Genomic DNA, 23441 nt, shown 5'->3' with positions numbered 1-23441 from the left:
ACAAAGTCACATAGCCTGATAAGTCCAGGATACAGCATCACTGTGCCCATTGGCACTGTCTCCATCAGTCAATGTGTGTCAGCCTCTGATTGGGTTCAGTCACTCTTTTCTGTGTTACACAAAACTTCTTATAGAAGTTTATTATACATTGGTGACAATATTTAGTCAGTGTATGGGCGAAACTACACATTTTAAAGGATCCAGATCAAAGGTGGTGTATAACAACATGCCTACATTATAAATTTTATATTGACACCAGAGGGATAAGAACCAGGTATGGTGGCACATGTCTATAATCCCGGCTACTCAGGAGGCTGAAGCAGGAGGATTACAGGTTCAAGGGCAGCCTAGGCAACTTGTTGAGACCCAGCCTCAAAAACGAAACAAACAAAACAAAAATTTAAAGGACTGGGCATGGAGTTGAGTGCTTTGTCTAGGATGTGTGAAGTCCTGGGTTCAATCCCCAGTATTGCATTAAAAAGAGAGAGAGATAAGGAAAAAAAAAAGATGGAAAACTAATAACAAAAGCTCCTCTATTTTCAACATTAATTTGCTCATATCCTCTATGTGTTTGTATAGAAAAAAATAAGCAATGTGATCCTGGCCCTAAGCTCTGTGTTATTATTGAAACAAATTGATTTGTATATATCAGTGTAATTAAATGAATAAATACAAGACTATACTGGCAATGTCTCTTAAGAGTATTTTATTTAAAAGTTCACAATTAGAGCACTTGTAATAACACAAAACATTTAAAAATGACAAAGGCTGCCCAGAAGAAGGACTTTTCTAGTATGTAAAAGGAATGGTGTCCCTGTGTTTAAAGTGTGTGGAATTCATAGTGCACTGTGGGACTCAGTAGATCAACAGAATCCATTATCTGAAAGGAGTAAGCAAGAATTCCAAGTCATTCCAAAATCGGAGGAGAGGGTGAATGACACAAATCTACAAATTTCATTTTACCCACGTAAAACTCCAATGTAAAACAAACAAACAAGTACTTAACTATCTCAGTGTTCTCTACCATCAGTGAACATACTCCAAAGACCAAAACAACTAACCAGTATCCTGGAAAGAAATCCTTAACCTAAAGGCCTCTGTCACATTTCTTGAATTCAGTCACATGAGAACGGAAAATGGTATTTGTGGATTAGTCAGATAGGTGAGAATTATTATCAAAAAGAAGCAATACATAACATCATGATGAAGTGGCTCATAAATTAAACCTACATTTTATGTTACCAAATTTTTATAGTATTCTGCACTATTAATGTGTCCTGAGTGTGGCAGATACTATTTAAAAACAATGCCAAGGGTATGTTTAAAGTACTGAGAATTCAGAAGATAGAACAGCAACTTTTTCCTGCCATGATTGTCATTAATCAGCACCATAAAATGTTAACTGCAAATAAACACATAGGTGAGCCTAGCCCACCCAAAACAGGTGTTATTAAATGGATGAAAATCTCACAAAGAATGAGTTACTTAAAAAGGACTCTAATCAAGTTTTGACAATTAAATTGTGAAAGATATGAAATATTAAGGCATAACAGGGTAAACTGAAATAAAGTCTGGTATCAATATTCATCTCTGGAAAACAAAGTTGGGAATCAGTTCATTTTGATAAAACAGGGCTCAGGTTGATTGAAGAATGGGACCGGGCTTCTGCTTCCTTATGCTGCTTTCCCAGCACTGTACTGCCTGTAGTGGAAAAGACTCTTGGAGTCCACATTGCGAGATTTCTGAACAGCTTCAGCAAAAAGTTTGGTCACCTGCAAATAAATGATAAGAATCTTAGCAACCCACATGCAATGAAAGTGAATGTTCAACGAATAAGAAGTGAAAAGTCACAACTGTGTGCTCTCAATTTCTAAAGGGATATAGGATGAAAGGAATAAAAAATTTTATTTCATGGAGATTTTTCCCCATTTCTCAGATGTCACTATGAATAAGCTTATTTCTCCACCCACCCCCAGGGATTGATATTGATTTAGTATGTGTGTGTGCACACACACGTTATGTATATGGTGGGCAGGAGGTTAATGAGTCTCAAGTCTGTGAGTCTACCTATGATAAATTTGGTGGGTCATGTCTAAGTAAAACTGAATGGACCTTATGCAACCATTTTCTGTGGATTGGACAAGCACTTGTACCTTCAATTATTTATATGTTGCTTACATGTGGTCACTTTCATTGAGAAACAGTGGAATAAAATTTCAACCTTTATTCCATACCCCACTGTCACTTTTTATTCAAAGGGTACTTGTATAAGGAATGAAGTAATGAAAGAGCCATGGTTATTCAAGAATTTTAATGATCTCAATTGCTTGATCACCAACTGTCCCATTAAAGCCATGACCTACCATGTTACTACCATTATCTAAGCTCTATTAAAAATTCCAATCTATTCTGAACATTGCAAGGAGAAGGAAAGAGATGTGCATATACTGATTAACATTCTTAGTGTGGGACCAAAAATAAAACCTATGAGCAGCCTATACCCAAAGGAGAGAACATACCTGAAAATTAGTGAGGAGAGCTATTCCACTGTCAACAGCTGTCCTCCGAATCACATAATTGTCATGGACAAACTTAGTGTTGTTGTTGGGGAGGTTAATCACTAGGTCAATGCTGCCATCTTTAATAAGTCTGGAAGAATAAACAAAATAAATTAAAACTTGCAATGTATATTGTATAATTTGTTTTTAAAATACTAACATAAATGATTCTCTTGGTCATTTAAGTCAATGTCATACTGAATTGACTGCCTCCTGCCTTCCTCTATTCCTAAGTAAATTTTCAAACTCATTTGGGGATTATAACTCTTTTATTGTGTTCTTGAAAAAGTTCAATTGAAATTTTAATTAATGAGAAGTAAAATCTGTTTCTATTTAAAAATGCTATCTGACCATAGTAAGAATTGATAATTTGATACATATTTACTTTGTTGTTTTTTTTTTTACAAAGTGGTGATCTCTGCATCAATGAAGGCCTTCCTATCCCACAATCCAAACTCATATTCCATCTACTTCACTGCCTGCTTCCCAGGGCCTCTCAGCAGATGGTGTAAAAACACAGGTAACCTGATTTTGAATTAAACTATTTCACGTTTTGTTATGGTGCTGCTACAGACACTACTAGAGAGTTAAATACCAAAAGCATAAAGTAGTACTGATTATTGTCTTACAAAGCTCTAAAGAGAGGAATTACATTATCTTGGGAAGCCTGTGACGGTCTGTACATGATGCCATTTTTTATTAATTTGATAATAATTTATAGATTGGCTTTCTAAAAGCTTGGACAAAGAGTAGCATGTATAAGATTTGGTATTATGTAGCCAGTGGGTAGGTTGTAATATCCTGAAATGGTCTGCCATGCACTTAGACCACATAGTTTAGTATTGACATGCTGGTATTCCTGAAGGCTCACACAATATTCTGAAATAATGTCTTACAAAACCTAATGGTGATGTGGTCTAAGGCATGATAACAATGTGATCAGGCAATGAGCACTTTAGAAATCTGACGGATGACATTACTACAATGCTCACTAAAGTATTTTTCATGAAGCAAGGGCTCAATAAATTGATCCACTGATGCACAACATCAGTGAAATGTAGATGATTAACCTTACACTTAATATACATGAGTTTGACATGAAATAAAATACTGCAAGACATTCATTCTTGCTTTCATTTTTCTGTCAATAAAATGATCCTACCGAGAAGTATTTGAAAGATGTTTCATAATACCATGCACTCAATAGACAAAGTGTGTTCTATAGTATTTGAAAATTTCATAAGTGAAATTTTACTAGCATCCACAAATATATTCATTTTTAAATTGGTTGATTAAAAGGATTTTTCATAGGCTTATAATTGTAAAGTAACTCATTCACATTATACTCATTCCCACAATTAATCCTCTATGTCACAAACTCAGAAAATAGTTCAGTTCTTACTTTCTGATGGAAGACAGGCTGGGATTCTGTCCTTCCTGAGATGGCCATGCCACTGGGGTGGCGGGGACATTGTTGGCATTGAGCCAGTCTGATGTGGCTTCTGTGGCAAAGAGCTGCATTCAAAATGAGAAATCAGTTACTGTGTCAAGTTTTTGTAGATCAAGGAAGCCTACTAAGATATATGTATCATTTAAAATATAAAGAAGAAATTGATAAGCAGGAAAAGTAATATGGCACCAGTAGTAGAGACTGGGACTCAAAATCTAGAGGCATAGACACATTAAATACTTTTTAAATATTTGCAGTAAAAAAAATAAGAATCTTAGCTGTAACTGTTTTGTAGAAGAGAAAAATATAGAATTATTCATGGCTTAGGACTTATTTTTATCAGGTCAACAAAGCCCCATGGTCACAGACCCACCCTGAGCCATGAGAATAATTTTGCTTTACTGAAACAGGCTTTGTGTACAGGTATTCACTGCAAAGAAGTTTTGCCTGTAACTATAACAGCTGGAAACTATGACCTCAGATGGAAACAGGAAAATAAAAAAGAAAACTATGTGGAAATGCATTGGAACTTTGTTCCAATTAGGCTTCAGCTAAACTTGCTAAGATTTTAGCTGACAACGTCTATTGAGTTTGTGGTAATTTTGTTAAAAAACTAGTCTTTCTAATCTTTTCCTTCTATTGAAGTTTGGAAACTACCAAGTGAGTTAAACCTATCAGGTTGAAAGGAAACATTTTAAGTGATTTATTTCCCTCTTTCTACCGTATTTGGTTTTGTGGGCAGATATCAATGCAAACCAAAAATACTGAAAAGAATAATAATATAGCATACCTTGAAGCCTTCATTGTGTAACTGCTCAGCCACACCAAGGAATCTTGGACGGAATGATTGCTGAAATGGAATTTAATAAGATTCACTCTCTAGATGCATATGCTCTTTATTTAAATATATTCAATATGACAGTCCCTCACACTGTCAGAAAAGACAAAACCACATGTTGCTGGGTACTTTATATTAAAGATGACAGGGTTTTTTTCCCCTTTTATTCCCCTATACTGAGTATAAGTTCTTATTAATTTTCCAACAGATGAAATTTCAACCTCACTGATTTGTTCTATATTATTACAAAGTCTCCCTATTGAATCCACTTAGTCTTTGACTATAGGTTTAGATCCCCCCAATTCTACATGGATCCTTTCCCATGTCAGGGGCATGTAAAAGACACCTGGGTTAGGATATGAACACCAAGTCTTCCTCTTGAGTTGTTCTGCCTGTCCAGCCTGCTCTAATTGCTAAGTTCTAATTCCATGCTGCCTTCAATAACTCAGCCACTGTCCTGGTAGCTCAAGTACAGGTCCTGGAAATAGCTCAATCATTTGTAACTCAATTTTGCATTTACTCTGAGGCAATAAAATTTTGTGATTAAAGAATGAGCTCTATACCACACATACAGAGAGAGAAAAAAAATAGAGCTCTGGAGTCTCTAAGCTGCATATCAAATTTTAGCTTTACCATTCACAAGTAACATGTGCTTAGAGAAGTTAATATCTTTGAGCACTCATTTCTAAAACAGTGATGACAATAATATTTCTACTTCTTGTGGACTTACAACTTACTAACAAATTAAGCCCAAGTTTTCAATTCTGCTTATATTATAAGAAAACCAACATAGGTATATTAAAATAGGTTGAAGTCATAATCTAAAGCTTATATATCCTTTATATTTTTTCATATATATGACACATATTTTTAAATGCTCTAATCATTCACCTTTTACTTTTCTCAAAAGAACAGACCTCTAAAAATATAACAATTATTCAAAGTTACCACAAGTGGTATATTTGTTGCTCAATTTAATTTTTTTAAGTGCCTCAAATATGGGACAATTGGACAAAATGTGCTAAACTGCACGACCTTGAGCAACTTCACCTCTCTATGATATATTCTCCTCATCTCTTAAATGGAAATAGCAACAGTACCTTGTCACAGGGTTATTGTTATTTTCAATAAAGTAATTGTAAATGGTACATAAGTGCTAATACTACAACTTAGCACAGTGACAGGCCCAATAATATTTCTCAATAAATATTTATTATTATTATTATTATTATTATTATTATTATTATTATTATTATTGACAGCATTGTTTTTTCCAGTTTCTTATATGTTAGATTTCTTCATCTACCTCCTCATTTCCAAGCCTGGGATCTTAAAGCAGCTGTTATACTAGTAACAGTTACACTGCTACCCAAACGATATCACATATACACATTTTACTTCCACACAGGTTTCCCTAATGTTCCAACTCACTGTTCAAATATTTACTAGTAGTCCATTGTCCTTTCCTTCCCAGGACCCGAGATAGTTTCCAGGTCCTACCTTCCCTGGACTTCTGCCCATTACCATCAGGGCATTCCCACTTCTAAATATACCACCCACCCGTGTTTAAGAGCTAATCTTTGCAAGACAGTAGTCAGGATGAAAGGAAACAAAGCTAAGTGACATATCTAAAGACCAGTCCTTGATCTTGGTTTCATTAACATGGATGTCTGAGCACCTGTCCTATATTATTTAAAGTCATATTTAAAACATATCCATTCTTTATTTTTTAAAAAAAGAGAGAGAGATTTTTTTTTTTTTTTTTGTAGATGGACACAACACAATGCCTTTATTTTTATGTGGTGCTGAGAATTGAACCCTGGTCCCACAGCTAGGCCAGCGCTCTACTGCTGAGCCACAATCCCAGCCCAAATATCAATTCTTTAAATGGGACCATTTTGCTGGTTTCCCTTGAAAAAGGTTTTAAACAGATGATGTAATTTGGTTACCTCAGTAAATATCTTAAATCATACTATAAATGGTTGAAAATCATGGACATAATCTTATTTCAGAGAAACTAGGAATTGCGATAAAACCTATCAAGATTCTTGTACAATATTGATAATGTTCAGTGGATAAAACCTTCTCGTATTTATATGCAGAGGTTCTCTGAGAGTATATTTAAATCCTAGGGAAAGACTCCAAAGATTATATTCAAATACAAAATTCTTTCAGATTCTGATGCTCTCAATCCCAGAACTGAAGTTTTATGAAAGGAAACTATTGGCAAATAGAAAAAATAAATGCAACAGGATGTATCTCAGCTAAGGCAGGCTAAGGGGTTATTCATGACAGTCTTCTAGAATATGAATTGAAACTATGCCCAGGACAATCATTTTCCATATACAGTTGGGACCAAGCAGGAATAAATGAGCTTGGATACAGAATCTCATGGCTAAACATTTAAAAGAGTAGAATAAAATTAGACAAGTAAAATTAGAGAATAACTCTTAGTGACATTAGGACTGTTTAATGAGTTATATGGCAGACTCATAAAAAGAAGGCAGAAGAAAAGAACAATCATATGCTAAAGTATGATCCTTCTGGTAAAGGAAGGAACTGAACTAGATGACATATTTAGTTTTGTTCATGGTCTAAAGTCTCTTGATTTACAGGAAATATACATTAAATATTCAAAATGAACCTCTGAGTTTTGTTAAACTCCTAATATGAAAACTTATATTGTGAACTCTGGCTAAACACAGACCAGATGGAACTGTGACCAAAATCAGATTAGGAGATAAAACATAAAAGTGTTCAGCAAACTTATTGAATAAATGATACATTAATCATGAACTTAACTATTAATCCCTTAGACTTTCTTAACAAAAAGTCACTGAAAATATAGTGATAATAATAGTAAATAATGACTTTATTTATTTATTTATTTGAAATACTAGGAATTAACTCAGGGATACTCTACAGTTAAACTACATTCCCAGTCTTTTTTTTAAGACAGGGTCCATCTTTTTCTTCGATTAGGTGCAGGGTCTCTGGTCTAATTCATATGTCCTTGATCCAATTTGAGTTTTGTGCATGATGAGAGATAGGGGCTTAATTTCATTTTGTTGCACAGGGATTTCCAGTTTTCCCAGCACCATTTGTTGAAGAGACTATCTTTTCTCCAATATATGTTTTTGGCAACTTTGTCTAGGATGAGATAACTGTATATATGTGGGTTTCTCTCTTTGTCCTCTATTCTGTACCATTGGTCTATAAGACTTCCTTAACAAGACTCATATAGGGCAAGTAATATAATCAAGAATCAATAAATGGGATGCATTCAGACTAAAAAGCTCCTTCTCAGCAAAAGAAACAATCAGTGAGGTGAAGAGAGAGCCTACAGAATATCACACACATTAGATAGAGCATTAATCTCTAGGATATATAAAGAACTCAAAAAACTTAATAGCAAAAAACCAAATAATTCAATCAATAAATGGGCCAAGGACCTGAACAGACACTTCTCAGAAGATTATATACAATCAATCAACAAATATATGAAAAAATGTTCAACATCTTTAGCAATTAGAGAAATGCAGATCAAAACTACTCTAAGATTTCATCTCACTCCAGTTAGAATGGCAGCTATCAAGAATACAAACACCAAGGGATTAGGGTTATGGCTCAGTGGTAGAGCACTAGCCAAGCACATGAGAGGCACTGGGTTCAATCCTAGGCACCACATAAAAATAAATAAATAAAATAAAGGTATTGTGTCCAACTATAAAAACTAAAAAATATTTTTAAAAAGAATACAAACAATAATAAATGTTGGTGAGGATGTGGGGAAAAGGGCACAATCATACATTGCTGGTGGGACTGCAAATTGGTAGGGTCAATATAGAAAGCAGTATGGAGATTCCCTGGAAAACTGGAATGGAACCACCATTTGACCCAGATATCCCACTCCTCCGTTTATACCCAAAGGACTTATAAACAGCATACTACAGGGACATAGCCACATCAATGTTTATAGCAGCACAATTCACAATAGCTAAATGTGAAAGCAACCTAGATGCCCTTCAGTAGATGAAGTAAAGAAACTGTGGTATATATACACAATGGAATATTACTTAGCATTAAAAGTGAATAAAATCATGGCATTTGCAGGTAAATGGATAGAGCTGGAGAATATGATGCTAAGTGACATAAACCAATCCCCCAAAACCAAAGGCTGAACTTTTCACTGATATGTGAATGCTGATCCATAATGGGGGTGGGGGTGGAACATGGGAGGAATGGAGGAACTTTAGATAGGGCAAAGGAGAGGGAGGGGAAAGGTGGGAAAGATTGTGGAATGAGATGGACATCATTACCCTAAGTACACGTATGAAGACACGAATGGTGTGACTCTAATTTGTGTACAACCGGAAACATGAAAAATTGTGCTCTGTATGTGCAGCATGAATTGAAATGCATTCTACTATCATGTATAACAAATTAGAATTTAATTTAAAATTAAATTTAATTTAAAAATAAAAAAATAATGACTGAGTCCATCTTAAGACAGAGTCTCACTAAATTGCTAAGGCCAGCCTTCAATTTTCCATTCTTCTACCTCAGCCTTTGTAGTTACTCACATTCTAGGTGTGTGCCACCATGTGCAGAAAATAACTTTTAACTATGTTTCTAGAAGGCTATTTCACCAGTAAAGTGGTTCTCAAAGCAGACTTTGAGAATAGCAGCAAGCATTACCTGGAACTTATTAAAAATTTGAAAATTTAGGCTCTACCCAGATTTATTGAATCAGGAACTCAAGGAGTATATCCCAACAATCTGTAGTTTCACAAACCTTCCAGGCAAGTCTGGTGCACATTAACGTTTAGAAGTGGAAAAGAAGGGAGGCTGAGTGGACGATCCTTCACTCATTTTGCAATTTAAGGTCAAGATGCATTAACCTCAGCCAAAGTCACAATGAAAAATGTTGAGGGAGGAGCACTAGAATGCAATTTTTTTCTTTGTCATTTTAAAGTAAAATAAGTCAGCAAGGCCTCTAAGATCTGCAGACACCAGGCAGAACCTTATTATGGAGCTGTTTCAGTGCTGTCCCCCAAGTGGAAAAGATAAATATCCAACATGACAGTATTGGCAGTTCCCAGCCAGGGAACCACTCTGCCTTCTGGTCTGGGGTGTTGGCTTCCATAGACACATTATAAACTTCTATCAAACATGTATTGAACACTTGTGACACATAAAACAGCCTCTCTACAAAAAGAAATTACAGCTGTCAGCTTGCATCTGAGTAGCCTCAGATTTAAAAGCTGATTGAAAATACCTGTGTAAGAAACCATTTGTTACTAAAGGTGAAAAGTACAAGCTGATTTATTTTCTTGGAAATGTTTATAAGGAGGAATCCCTTTAAAAGTGAAACACATATATATTTCCTCCAATGATCATTTTTCCATTAACCCAACTGCTAGCTGAAGAAAAGAAAGCCAAGTTAATACTAAGTAATGCCTACAGATTCTCCAGGGACATCGGGACTGACAACTCTATGGTTGTTCCTAATGATGCTGTATTGAAGATAAAAGGTTATTCATGTCACTTGGAGTTGTCCTTTCAAATAAAATGCTTGCTTTGTGTTTCTGAGCAATGCTGAAGCGCAGATGTCAGGTTGGTGCTTGCCATTTCACAAGCATCAGTGAATAGCCCAATCAGAGGGGGAAAAAAGCGAGTGCTCTTGATCTACTCCAGAGTGAATCATTTATTGTTAAAGGGTGTTCCAGAAAACCTCAAAAAAGGCAGATTGCCTACTCATAGAAACTAAAAATAAGTTCTGATGTGATGAACAGTGGCTGGAACTACTGCAGGAAAATCAAGCATGATTTTGTTGCCACATAAACCTATATTAAGCCTTTCTAACTTTTGAAATGCCTTGGAATATGGCAAGTCTTGGTAGAGACTTGAAACAGTTAAGTTGGCGAGGATCTCTTGTCAATATGTGAATCCTGACTTTTTCTCTAAATCCTCGTTAGGCAAGATTGATATGATGATATTACGAATATTTCATACTTCCCAGGCAATTTGGCCCATGGGATTTAATTTGGAAGGGCAGAAAGAAACAAAGAGTTTGTAAAGGAGTAGGGTGGAAAAGAGGTGAGAATTTAATATTTAGGACTGCCACAGATAATGTGTGTGCACACACGCGCGTGCACACACACACAAGCACACCCAATCTACTTATTAAATATTGAGAAGCGGTTTTTGAAACCTGCTAGTAATAAATGCCTATTTAAAACATGTAACAAGTTTAAACACTAAAAAAAAAATGTTTCCTGGCTCAGAGACCCTTTTTCCTCTGCTTCATGTTTATCTGTTCCTACAACTATCTCTTGAAACCTGCAGTAAAATTAATAAGTCAAGGTACCTTCACTAAATCCTTCTACCCATACCAGGAATTTGTCGGGGTGGGGGAGAGGAAGACAAAGGAAGCCCTTTACATCAAATGGGATATTGATCATCTTCCCCATTAATAATGAAGAAATAAATTATCAAATTAACTGCAGCAAAGTTGGGTACCAATGTTCTTCTGTAAAGTGAAGTTCACAGAGCTTCATATTAAATGAATGATTCCCTTAAGAAATCAAAATGTAATCATGAACTTGTTCTCTCAGAACTTTATTACCTAACTCATCTTCAACCATATACTTTCCAATATATTCACTAGGCCCAAGCTCCATTTACATTTTAGCAGTAGTATTTTATGATCTTTTCAGTTTTGACATTATATGTTTGAAAAAAGTTTATATATATTCTCTAACCAAGTAAGATCATGGTCAGTAAAGTGCTTTCTAAAAGGAACAGTGTATCCTGAAATATGAAACTTGGATTACTTTATCTGTATCTGCTATGAAAATTGGATAAAAAGATGAGATAAGATTTGGTTCCTTTCTAGCTAAGAATATTTCTGGTGAGTTTTATGGCTATTAACTTTCTGGTTAGAATATTCTGTCATGTTTTTCAGTTTAAATTGTCTGATTAAGCACTTTTTAAAATCACTATGAAAGAAAACCCTCGATCTAGCAATAAAGAGACTATACATTAACTGTTGGAATGGAAAGTTTTCCTTGCCTCTCATATAAAATAAGTTAAAAAATGAATCTTGTCTACCTCTAGAGATTTACAGTCCAGTCCTGTCAAATTTTTCCACAGTTGTAAATATTTCATTAAATATAATTTTAGCAAATATTTCCTTAAAACTTTGTTTTTGACTTTATACTTAAGAACATATTTTTAAATTCCTAACATTTTGTATTTATACACAGACAGAAGGTCCTTTACGACAATTCATGTAGATGCTAGAATACTGATATTCTTTAAAACTGACATCCTTTAAAAAGAATGCATTGAAAGGTAGAATTCCAATGGACAGAATCGTACTGCTTTAAGAAAACAATTTTTCCCCTTAAAATAAAAAACTCCATTTTTTCCTACAAAGCAAAATTCTGTTCACTGATGCCAAAATCACACAAATACTTCATAGGGATCAAATTAATTTTGGCTTCACATTTCCCTGCAGCGCTGGAACCAAACAAGGCACAATTTTTTACATCACTGCCTTCTTAAACTGGTATTTTAAAATGTTAGCACTATTATGATTAGTCTGAAGATCAGGGCTAAGGGCATGGTCTCCTTTGAATGCCCCCAGGTCTCACATTAAACTTTAAGCCATAACTGGAAGTTGGGCAAATATTCTCATACTTGAGACTTAATAATACTTAATATGCGTTTATAACGTGATGAGTCGCTCAGATGATGTGATTTGTCTCTAAACTGCCATTAAGCTTCACAATTGCAAGTCATCTTGTTAGCCTCTGCTCTAACTATTCACCATCACCCTTCTGGCACCTTTATTTTTTTTTATTTTTTTAAGTTCCTTCTGGCACCTTTATGAAGCAAAATCTCAAGTTACTCTTTGCAGAAACTTCTCTAAAACCACTACTTGTCCAGTCTCCAGAGTCTCATTTACTAATATTAAGAAACCCTAATGAGACAGCATTTATAATAATCACCTACTGACTTAAGAATACCTGTTACTGTTCTAATTATATTTTTATTGATTTTTTTAATGTAACCACACAGGGTTTGTACTTATTAAAAGCATAGTGGGAATGTTATATAAGGCCATCCATCATTTTTATAGGACCCAAGAATTACTAATCTCAAAAAAAAATGACCATTGAGAAGCATATAGTATTTTTTTCAGGAAATTTGCAAACATAATGATTTGTACACTTTTCCAATAAACATTCCAAGGGATAATAGACTTTTCTGTGTGCTATTTTATCCTAAGATTTACATTTGACTTGAAAAAATAAACTGATAATGCCCTTTTCATTGTACATGATATTTATAATAATTTCTCCCTGATTTGACCTTGAAAGCTTATCAAATACTAATATTTTAAGAGCTTCCACAATATACTATGGAGTATTTCTTAAGTTACTGCCCTGCAAGAATGTTCAATCTGGGAAGTTAGACTGAGAACATTTCTCAAATAATTTTCCTTTCTTCAAACTTGAATCTTTGTCATTTAGCAGACATTGAAATATGAAGGACTGGGCATATGCAGGACTGAATGAGAAAGGAAAGAAGGAGGGAAGAGAGGAAAGAAATGGAAGGAGAAAGAAAGAATATTCAAGAAAGAACAAACATGACTTCAATTTGATAAATGTTGGGTTTGAAACATCCAAAAGAGGTAGATAGACTGTTGGAAACATGAGATGATGGAAGAGAAAGAATTAAAGGTGTTACTTACAGCTAGAGAATAGATACTATAGACACAGAGGAGATGGCAAGGGAGATGGTCAAAAGAGGAGAGAATGGAGTGCACTCTATTGAAAGCCTATGTTGAAGGGCTAAGAAGGAGGAGCCATAAGCAAGATATACAAAAAAGGCCATACCAAGGAGTAGGAGAGATTGCTGTTGTTTTAAGGTACCTGAGTGCCTTTTAGAACAAATCCTCCTTCACTACAGACATTTCCTTTCTTTTTATCCTATTATTTTATTTTTGAATTGGCTACTGTAACAGGAAAAGGCAAAAACCAGAGAACAAATAGAATAACAAATGTCCATTTTTTTCTATAAGTTGGTATTTTCTTTAGTGGAATGTGAAGCAAGTCTCCTCTCTTCTATGCCACAATTAATGTCCCAGGCACTCTGTGCTACCCCGGGAATGTGCACAGCTGCACACCCTTACCTGGATTCCAATGAGGATGCCTTTCTGAGGTATCTTAAACCCTGTGGAAAGCATTGCCTTCAGGAAGGCTGTATGAATACCTTCACCAAAGCAAGCCACCTGTTTAGGAACAAAGGAAAAAATAAAACAGAAAGAAAATAAGGGTCAACTGCACTTACCAAAACAGATAAAAACAAAACAAAACAAAATACAAATGGAAAGCAATTTACTCATAGACTTCTTTCTTAGATTTTTATCAATGTTGCCCAAAGACCAGGCAATCTGAATCCAGGGATTAAAAGGCTGGCCAAGGCAGATGTATCTTATGTTTTTAATTAAGCATAATGAATGAATAAGCAATTCTTTCTCTATTCAACAACACTCAGTGGAACAACATACTGGATTCTACTGTGAGTTATTTGGATACAAATCATAGCTTCTGGTCCATAATGTGGTGAGTTTCCAAATGTTAATATGACTTAATGTTTAAATAACAGTATATGTCATATATACTACCCAGCAGCGCATGAATTCACAGGTCAGTAGTAGAAATGACTAACTGCTGATCAACTGGTTAGGAGTCATTTCATACAGCTTATAGAAAAACCTCCTAGGAAATTCAATAGCAGCATGAAAATCTCAGAGGAGCTTGTTCTTTTTTTTATCATTTTCATAGAATGAACCAAAATACCCTGCAACTAGTCCTGAATGCCACAGCCATATGTTTAAAAAAAGATTCCAAACTAACACGTATTAGGACGTACAGAGGTTTCATGGAGGGTAACTGTGCTACAATCTAGCTACAAGTCAAATAACCACCATAACTAGAGGACAAATGGTATATTTCAACATGATGGGAGTCATTTCTGCCATGCACATCATCATTTGGCACAGGTACAGAACCACCATTATAGTAAATAACACCAATGTCTGAATTCATTCTTTAAGCAAATGACTCCCTTACTGGGCAAGGATAGTGCTCATAACTATAACCTTCACTGACCACAAGTGCATGCTGCTTTTCACTCCAAATTGAATATCTTAATCAGTCGTGTACTGACCAACTATCTTAAATAATATCACCCTAAGTTAACAGATCAGAAATTTTATTGAAATGAATTGTGGAATCAGTCACAAAGTACAGGTAAAATGACACAGGAGTGGTTTCAGCAATTTTCTGTGAAACAATACAAAGTAGTGAATATTCCAGTAAAGATTAAGACTTGCATCCCCAGTTTACCACCAAGAAAATAAAATGTCCTTTCATTCATCCAGGAGCTGGAGTCTTACATGAACCTGGAACAAGCCATTTAAACACCGAAAAATCTCTCTGAAACATAATCAAGATTTCAAAGCTAAAATTATTATTCTGATTTTAATTATAAAACAGACCTTGAAACATGACACTTGATGGCACTTGGAAATATGACTTTTTCTAATAACAGAGGAATTTTCTCCTTTTTATACTTAATTTAAAAAAAAAAAAAGGTACAACCAAGAGCAGAGCTCAATTTCTCGTTCAATATTTCAACAATTCCAAAAATGTATGTAGGGAGGCGGCAAGGACATTAGCACTGAAACCAAATTTGTCACACTGGAGAAAATGCATGAAAGAATATAGACCTCTCCCAGGCTGACCCTGGACCGGCTGAAAACAGCCCTACTACTACTGACCATAGGATCGAGATGAACCTGAAGTCTCCTTTACCTGACCAAAAATAGAATGTAGTACCTGGTCTAAAGTTAGATTTTCTCCCCTATTAAATTAAAAGAGGTAGCAAAGGAGCCAAAAGTCCCCTCTTCTAAGAATTCATGTAAAAACAGGATAGTCATTTATTCCTCATTGCCTGCCTTCTTGTCTCACTTGGCTTCTTCTCACAGATCTTGCTTGTAACCAGGCAACCATATAAAACATCACGTATTTGTTGTAATTAAGTATTCTCCTCTTTCAGGCTTTCCTTAATACCAAGAGAAACAATGACGCCTCGCAGTCTGATGTTGCCACTCCGATGTGCACTGATGAGGATCTGAAGGTTGTATCTAGTATGTCTGTCAAGGGCTAGGTGATTCATAAAATGTCCTGACACTGACATGTAGAGAACTTTCCAGAATCTGACAGCTCGCTATGAGAAAACACATTTCACATTCTCAAAGAAACCTTCTATTGACACAGTCCCAACACAAGTGAAGAGGGACATCCAGTGGCCAGTCCCATTATAGTTTATAGAAAATCCCCAAGAGGTTCAAGTTGCTTTAAAAGTGGTCCACAGATTTTGCATGTATTTGCAGATTTTCACACTATGTAGGTCTATGATCTCGTTAATGTTGTCATTCTACATGCTGTCTGTAAAAATACTATGATCTGATTTCATGATAACAAAGCAGGGGATGAAGTGCTGTTACAAAGAAAACTGAGAACTTTAAAATAAAAGGAAACACACAGGGTGCATTTACTGAGAATGCAGTAAACATCTAGAGAAATATTTGAAATTTTTGTAATGTGGAAATAAATGTGCAATGTGGAAATGAATCAAGATTACATATATTATTTTCCCACATTGAAATATAACTGAGAATTTTGAATGTTACAAAAGAAGTGATTTCTCTTTAATGCAAAATTCTTCAGCACTTTGAGACTCTGCAAGTAGAAGTTTGTGTTTCTCTCACTACTCAGTATCTTGCTTTACTATATTCACATCATAAAACCATAGATTTCAAAGTAGATTTGATGAAAGTACTCATGGATCATTAACTAGTTACCTCCCCAGTGGAAGCCATCTCACATCTCAGAATGGGGTCAGCATCCCTCAACCGGGGCCAGGAAAACATTGGCGCCTGTCAGACAAAACAAGGAGGAAAAATATGTGAGGGAAAGGTACAAAAAGATAAGAGAGGCTAAATACATTTAGTGGATCATCTCTCATAGAATTCATTTAGGCTATGGAAGACATAAAAAGAAATATCTTTGGTCCAAGAATCTGACTTGAAAAATAGCTTTAAAATTCTGTTCCAAGAATTTGTTGAGCTCTTGGCCAAAAACTAGGGTTAAATAATCACAAATTATTTCTGTAAATAGGTCCCCTGTGACCAGTCCAGACCAGTGCTTCTAATCTGGACTACACATATTCTTATTGGAGTGCTTTCAAACAACGTCTACTGGGCATTGGTTTCCCCAAACACAGAGTTCAAACACATTTTCTTTTCCTTGATAGGCTTTTGGAACATTCTTCTTCTTTTTCGGATTATTTGAACTTGTAACAAGCCACCTTGCCAGCATTGGCTGTCTGTAAACTGACTTCTGAGACATTAAACTGTTGTTGACACCTCTTAAAAGCTTTGAAAACATTCTACTTGGGAACACTTTTTCCCAGAACTTTCATATGAACTGGAACATAGGAGTGGTTCCTTTTCTTTTATTTTATCAGTGAAATTCACTAAGAACCAAGTTTTTGTATCTTGCATATATGTCCAATTATCTGATCTAGACTATTTCGTCACTGATTCTGTTACCCTTCTAAGTTATCATGGGAATTCTACCTTGGGCTCATTTCACTGGATCATCTAAATCAAATTAGTATATATTCCTGCACTCCAGCTTCCCTATTCTTCCTTCTGTTGATGTCCATCAACCCACTAGGGCTATTGACTATATAAAAAAATTCAAAATTCATATTATACAATGATAACTAGGAAAAAAGCAAGCTGGAAAATACGGTGCATTTTGAAAAAAGTTTACCCATAAATATTATTTTTAGTTGGAAATTATGCATGCATATTCATATATACACATGATATTTATAAGAAAAATATGTGACATATTTCTATATCTACAAGTAAACACAAATTTTAAAATTTATATACACTGAAATATAGTTTAGAGTGCCTACTACCTGTTTGTCTCAAACAAAACCACATCACACACACACACACACACACACACGCACACACACACATGCACACGCACATACAAATAAAAGTTTTACCAATTTATGTTTATGTCATAGTCTCTAGGAACAAAATGCCACCTTTCTCCCCACATGAAGTAACATTCCATCTTAATGCACTATAAAATCCAAAGTATCCTAAGTTGTCAACTTAAGCAAGTTTAATAAATACTCTGATTCATAGCTTCAACTTGAAGTTCCCACTATAAAAATCAGAGGGCAGTCACTTAGCACCCTTAGAAAGAGAAACTTTTTGAAGACATCCAAAATACGTCAAGAGGACCTAAATAAATCACAGAGTATAAATTAATTTTATTGTATGCTTCATTTAATAAATGATTGGATGCTAATTCACAATAAGGTGGGGGGGGCACTAGGGAAGAATAATGTTACCTTTGATTAGGTAGATGGAGGTTATGGGAGAGGAAGGGAGAGGATGTGGGGATAGGAAAGATAGCAGAATGAAACAGACATTATTACTGTATGTATATATAAATAACTACATGATCAATGATTCTGCAACATGTACACTCAGAAAAATGAGAAATTATTCCATTTATGTATGATATATCAAAGTGAATAAATGCATTCTAGTGTCATGTGTAACTAATTAAAACAAATTTAAAAATTTTCATAAGAAATTGAAATATACTTATATATTTATATAATATTTATAAATGTTTATGTATCACACTAGTCCTCATGCCTGTCCATCAAAGAAGTTCAAGACCACAGTTATAAATATTCCATGCATGAACATACTGAGGCAATTAGAGAAGTACCATGACTTTATTATTAAAGTAATTTTAAAATATAATTTTAATCCATTACTCTCATAGCATCTCTATAAACAGCAAATTCTATCTCAGTCTTTCAAAAGGAAAATTTATGCCATTGAAGAAAATACAAACTAAGAAAGGTGACCAAGGTGGTAAGCATTTAACCATCTCCTCAGGGTAACCACTTTTACAGAAGTCATGACACAATTTAAAAGTGGCACAATTCTACCCTTATCCCAACAAATTATGTCTAGGATTTCTATTTATCATCTAAACTGGTACCATCATGTGTCAGCTGCATAAACATAGTTTATAATTTACTTGCTAGTTAATTTTGACTTTAGGAATTCTAGATGTTGGGGGAATTCTGTAAAGGCACAACAGTTCACATGGAATTTTCTACAGTACAATTGCATCTCATTATTGAAAGGAAGTATAAATCCTCAGTCTGTCACTTTAGTTAGAAGGTTCATAAAGTCACTAGATTTTTTTATGTCAAACTTCCTTTTACTTCACTGGGACTCATAAAATGACTACTGGATTTTTGAAAACGTTACCTTGATTGCAACATAGTCAGCAGGAATTATGGGACGCTCCAGCGTTGGAAGATGCTGCTCATCAATGTTCTCTCCAATCATTACCTTTGTGGCCACATCAATGAAGTCCACCCCAAGGGTCTTGGAAACAAAGGGGAAAGATCGAGAAGCTCTCAGGTTGCACTCAATCACCTGAAGAGAAAGGAAAATTCAACAGGAAAGAGATGATGAGAACCAAAAATAGAGTATTAATATTCTCCTTGCCACTTGATTCCAACTGTTGTTAACTAGAGCCCAACACTTGTTTAGCTAATCCTGTCCCTTTCTCCCCATTGCTTGGATTTTTTCTAACTGGTTTCCTCTTTGTTGACATCTTGGGATTTTTCCTTTGGACTCTGACTTTTCATCCCATTTCCCCAATTGAATCCCACACACCGCTGATAAATTCAGTTTAATGCAGAGCTCAGATAATGCCAGGCCTCTACTGAAAGGCCTTTTTAAAAATTTCCGCTGGCATCAAAGACTAGTCCATGAGGACCTTCTATCCTCTTGCCTCAATACACCTCTCTGTTTTATCTTATGCCACCTTCCTGGCCCCAGTCCCACTTCAAAGTTTACTTCCCATTTTTTACCTAGAAAAATACCCCACTAAGCTGAACTGCTTACTATCTCATAAAATATACTATCTTCTCACCTTTGTAGATGATCTATGTATAATATCCTCTCTAACTTCTTTAATTGTCAGAATCCCAACTATTCTGTAAGGTCCAGCTCATAAGACAAAACCTTCCTGGAAGGCTTTTATGATCTACGCCAAACCAGGCAAATGATATTCAGGCTCATGCACATGTGTGTAAATACACTATCAATTATAATCTCTCTGTTCTTTAACCCCAAAACTATTTTTATTTGTATAACCCCCCACCACAACAACGAGCAGCTACTATACTCTTATATTTATTTACAAATTTCTTTTTTTCACAGTCCTAAGTTACAAAGTTTTGGAGAACAAAGATTATACCTTAAACACTTTTTGTAGCCATCATGTAATGGCATAACTTATTTAATTGGTTATTAATTGTTTAAATAAATAAGTTACTTAGGAATAACCTGGTTAATTTAAATTTTGTCTTACATGTTTACTTTTTATAAATGGATTCCAAAATAGCTTTCTTCTCTGATTAAGGAGAAAGCAGAACTTTAATGAATACATTTATGAATACTCTCTGCATTACTTTAAGATAGCACTGTGTATTACTGTAGATGGTAGAGTATACAGTGATCTTCTTTCCAATGGATCAGAGTGCTTCACAAAGCTGTGACTGACATATCAATGAGCCTCTGGCTTCAAACAAAATCAGCATTGTAAGCTGTGCAATGTCACTCTCAGACAAGTAGCTGCAGGGGTCTTGGTAGCTCTCTGGCTGGTGCTCAGAGTCTACCAGAGGGACACAAACCAAACTGATCAGGCTCTATGGAAGTACCCTTTCATGGACGTTGATATTTCTTACCAAAACATCATTTCCTTTGACAAGAAACTGGACATTGAATGGGCCAGAGATGGCAAAAGCCTTTGCAATCTTTCGGGTAGCATCCTTCACCTAAAACAAAAGACCAATGACATGGTGATGAAGAGCATAGCTTAGATTAAAAACCAACAAACAAAAATGTGTAATACCTTAAATTTATATTGCTTAAATTTCTCCTTATGGAGATTTATATCTATATTGATGATGATGATAATGATGATGATGATGATGGTAGTGGTAGTGATGGTGATGATGATGATAGGGAACATTATTTGGCTTCTATTAACAAAATAATATGTACTATATAATCATAACAGGCTAGCAGTGGAAAAAGACAAATAATATCACAGGATTATCTGCCTGTCAAATGCCCTTATCTCCTACAATTATATACCCTGATCTTACATACAGGGTTAAATGAAATCCTTTCTGTCTACTTGCTTCAGCGCAGAAACTGCAGTCCAAACTCTATATCAATCTAATGACCTACCTGCTGAGAGGTGCAGGCCCTGAAATTACATGGTACTGCAAAGAGACCAGGGAGATTTCTTTTATGTTGCTTTTCTGTTACCCTAAACTCTACAAGGGTAGATATTATGGTCAGAAGGAAATGGTGTTTGCCTGCAGGGAGGCCCTGCATGTCTGCATGTCACATATAGGAATTTCTGAACCCAACCAGAGCCAGAAGGTCCCTATGCTAAGAGGGGGCACTAATTTCAAGAAGCCAGAGCACCTTGCTCATTACCATTACAGGAGTAGGTCAGCAACTTAATTGGGTATGAAAGGAAGTGGAGTCTGTGGCACAGTGACCTCTGAGAGATTTGGAAAAAAATCTGAGTTTTTTAAAGTCATTTATCCTGACATGAGACAGTGAAGCATATTAGAATTTCAGGGACTTTTTTCCTTTTTTACTGCTACTATTAAAACTCATCCTGCTACAAACACATTCTAGAACAAAGTAAAGCCTTCAGGATACAGCCCAATATACAACAGGCCTATGTGGATTCTGATGGCAGGATTGTTGGAAAAAGCCAAGCCTGACTTAATGTACCTGAAGATGTATTGAGAGCCCCCCTAGGTGAACACCAGCCATGCATACTGAGTGCTGAGGCAGAGTTTACTTTCTTGGGAAGTTCTTTAAAGAAGTGGCTCTCAAAGATGGGTCAAAAGAGACATATCGGGAATTGCTGGTTGGAGATGAGGGTAAGGGTGAAAAATGAAAGCATAGGTTCCAGAAGTTTCCCAAGTCAGACTGCTGCACACCTGCTTTACCACTCCTATCAGCATCACTTCATATGCTGCTAATCTGTAAGTGGCTCTTAACCACTAAAGTCACCTGCAGCAGCCACTCTCTCAATGTGGTCCCCAGATCAGCAACAACAGCATCACTGGAGGATCTGGTGAAATTGCCAATTTAAGGGTCTCACTCAAAACTACATGATTACAAATGTCAGGGTAGAGTCCAGCAATCTGTATTTTATCAAGCTCCCTAGGTAGTTTGAATGCACACTACAGGCAGTGAAAGAAATTATCTTTAAAGTATTCAGCTAAGGACAAGGAAGTTCCCCTCATTAAATTTAACCTAAAGCATGTCTTACATTGCTACCTAATTTTTTTAAACTGAGCTTTTTTATTTTTCTTCATCTTTTGCTATTGCCCTTCACTTTCATTTATAAATGATGACCTTTTCAATGGCTCCTTGGCTGATGGTTTGTGTGGGCAGCATCAGAGTTGCATCTCCCGAGTGGACACCTGCATCTTCAACGTGTTCAGAGACGGCATGGGAGATAACCTGGCCAAAAGAAGATTTTAGAAAGTGCTGTCAGACACCTACTCCAAGGAAGCTGCTCCCTTACCCACCCCTTTGATCCTAACAGATGCCTCCTCACCTGGAGCATTGAACAGTTCCCTTGCTAAGTTTTTTATGAAAACAGGAGAATGAGGTGCACACACACTGTCCAAAGCCCCTGCTCAGTGACAGTTGCCTCCAGAGGCAGCTGAGAGTGCCTGAGAGCTGCCTTCCTCTTACACTGATTAACATGGATATAAATAAACATAAAATAAAAACTTAAACCAACCCATCCTGACTTTTGAGAACAGGACAAGAAGCTACAGCATTGGAAAGGCACAGGGGATACCTTTTTCTTTTAGAACTAGCAAAGAAAAGAAGATAGGAGAGGTGACTAACCCAGCTAGAGGAATGGCATAACTTAGGTGGACTAGAAAGCATTTTAGATCTGATCAAGACATCTATAAATTGAAGTCTGAGAGAGAAGGAATGCAAGAGGAAAATATTCTTGTCTTCTTTTAGAAATACGGAAATGAAAGCAATGCAAGAATAAATAACCAAGTTCATCTAAGCAGTAAGTGACTGAGTTAGGATTTTGAACCCTTATCTGTCATATTCTAAAGTCCATGGCCTCAATCACTTTCCTGGACGTTAATAATATGTGTATGGGGTGTGTGTGTGGGGGAGTAATGAAGCTGAAAGTGAGGCAGAATAATAGGGTGACTGTAAAAGACTCACATAAATTATATGGAAGATTTGCTTATCAGATTTATAAATGACTTAAATCGGAGTGACATGGAGTCTCCATCTTTCTGTTGTCGCTTTTGAGCACTGTGA

The 23441-nt window shown here is 35.7% G+C and overlaps 1 protein-coding gene across 1 annotated transcript in view; it reads right to left on the bottom strand.

Moving 5' to 3' along the window:
- Positions 1–689: 689 nt before the first annotated feature.
- The window catches only part of Cps1 (carbamoyl-phosphate synthase 1), a 126636-nt gene continuing 103884 nt past the window's right edge, over positions 690–23441 (bottom strand). Inside the window, exons 29-37 of the mRNA XM_015480991.2 lie at positions 22500–22607; positions 20798–20887; positions 19308–19478; positions 16788–16862; positions 14049–14147; positions 4799–4858; positions 3961–4073; positions 2520–2649; positions 690–1772 (exon numbers count right to left, since the gene is read on the bottom strand). Coding sequence (XP_015336477.1) covers positions 1674–1772; positions 2520–2649; positions 3961–4073; positions 4799–4858; positions 14049–14147; positions 16788–16862; positions 19308–19478; positions 20798–20887; positions 22500–22607 — 945 coding nt within the window. The 3' untranslated portion in view covers positions 690–1673. The remainder of the gene's footprint in view (positions 1773–2519; positions 2650–3960; positions 4074–4798; positions 4859–14048; positions 14148–16787; positions 16863–19307; positions 19479–20797; positions 20888–22499; positions 22608–23441) is intronic.

Source organism: Marmota marmota, unplaced genomic scaffold (assembly GCF_001458135.2).
Source record: "Marmota marmota marmota unplaced genomic scaffold, marMar, whole genome shotgun sequence".
Lineage (NCBI taxonomy): Eukaryota > Metazoa > Chordata > Mammalia > Rodentia > Sciuridae > Marmota > Marmota marmota.
The sequence above is the reverse complement of the archived record's forward strand: the minus strand, read 5'-3'. Positions and strand labels throughout refer to the sequence as shown.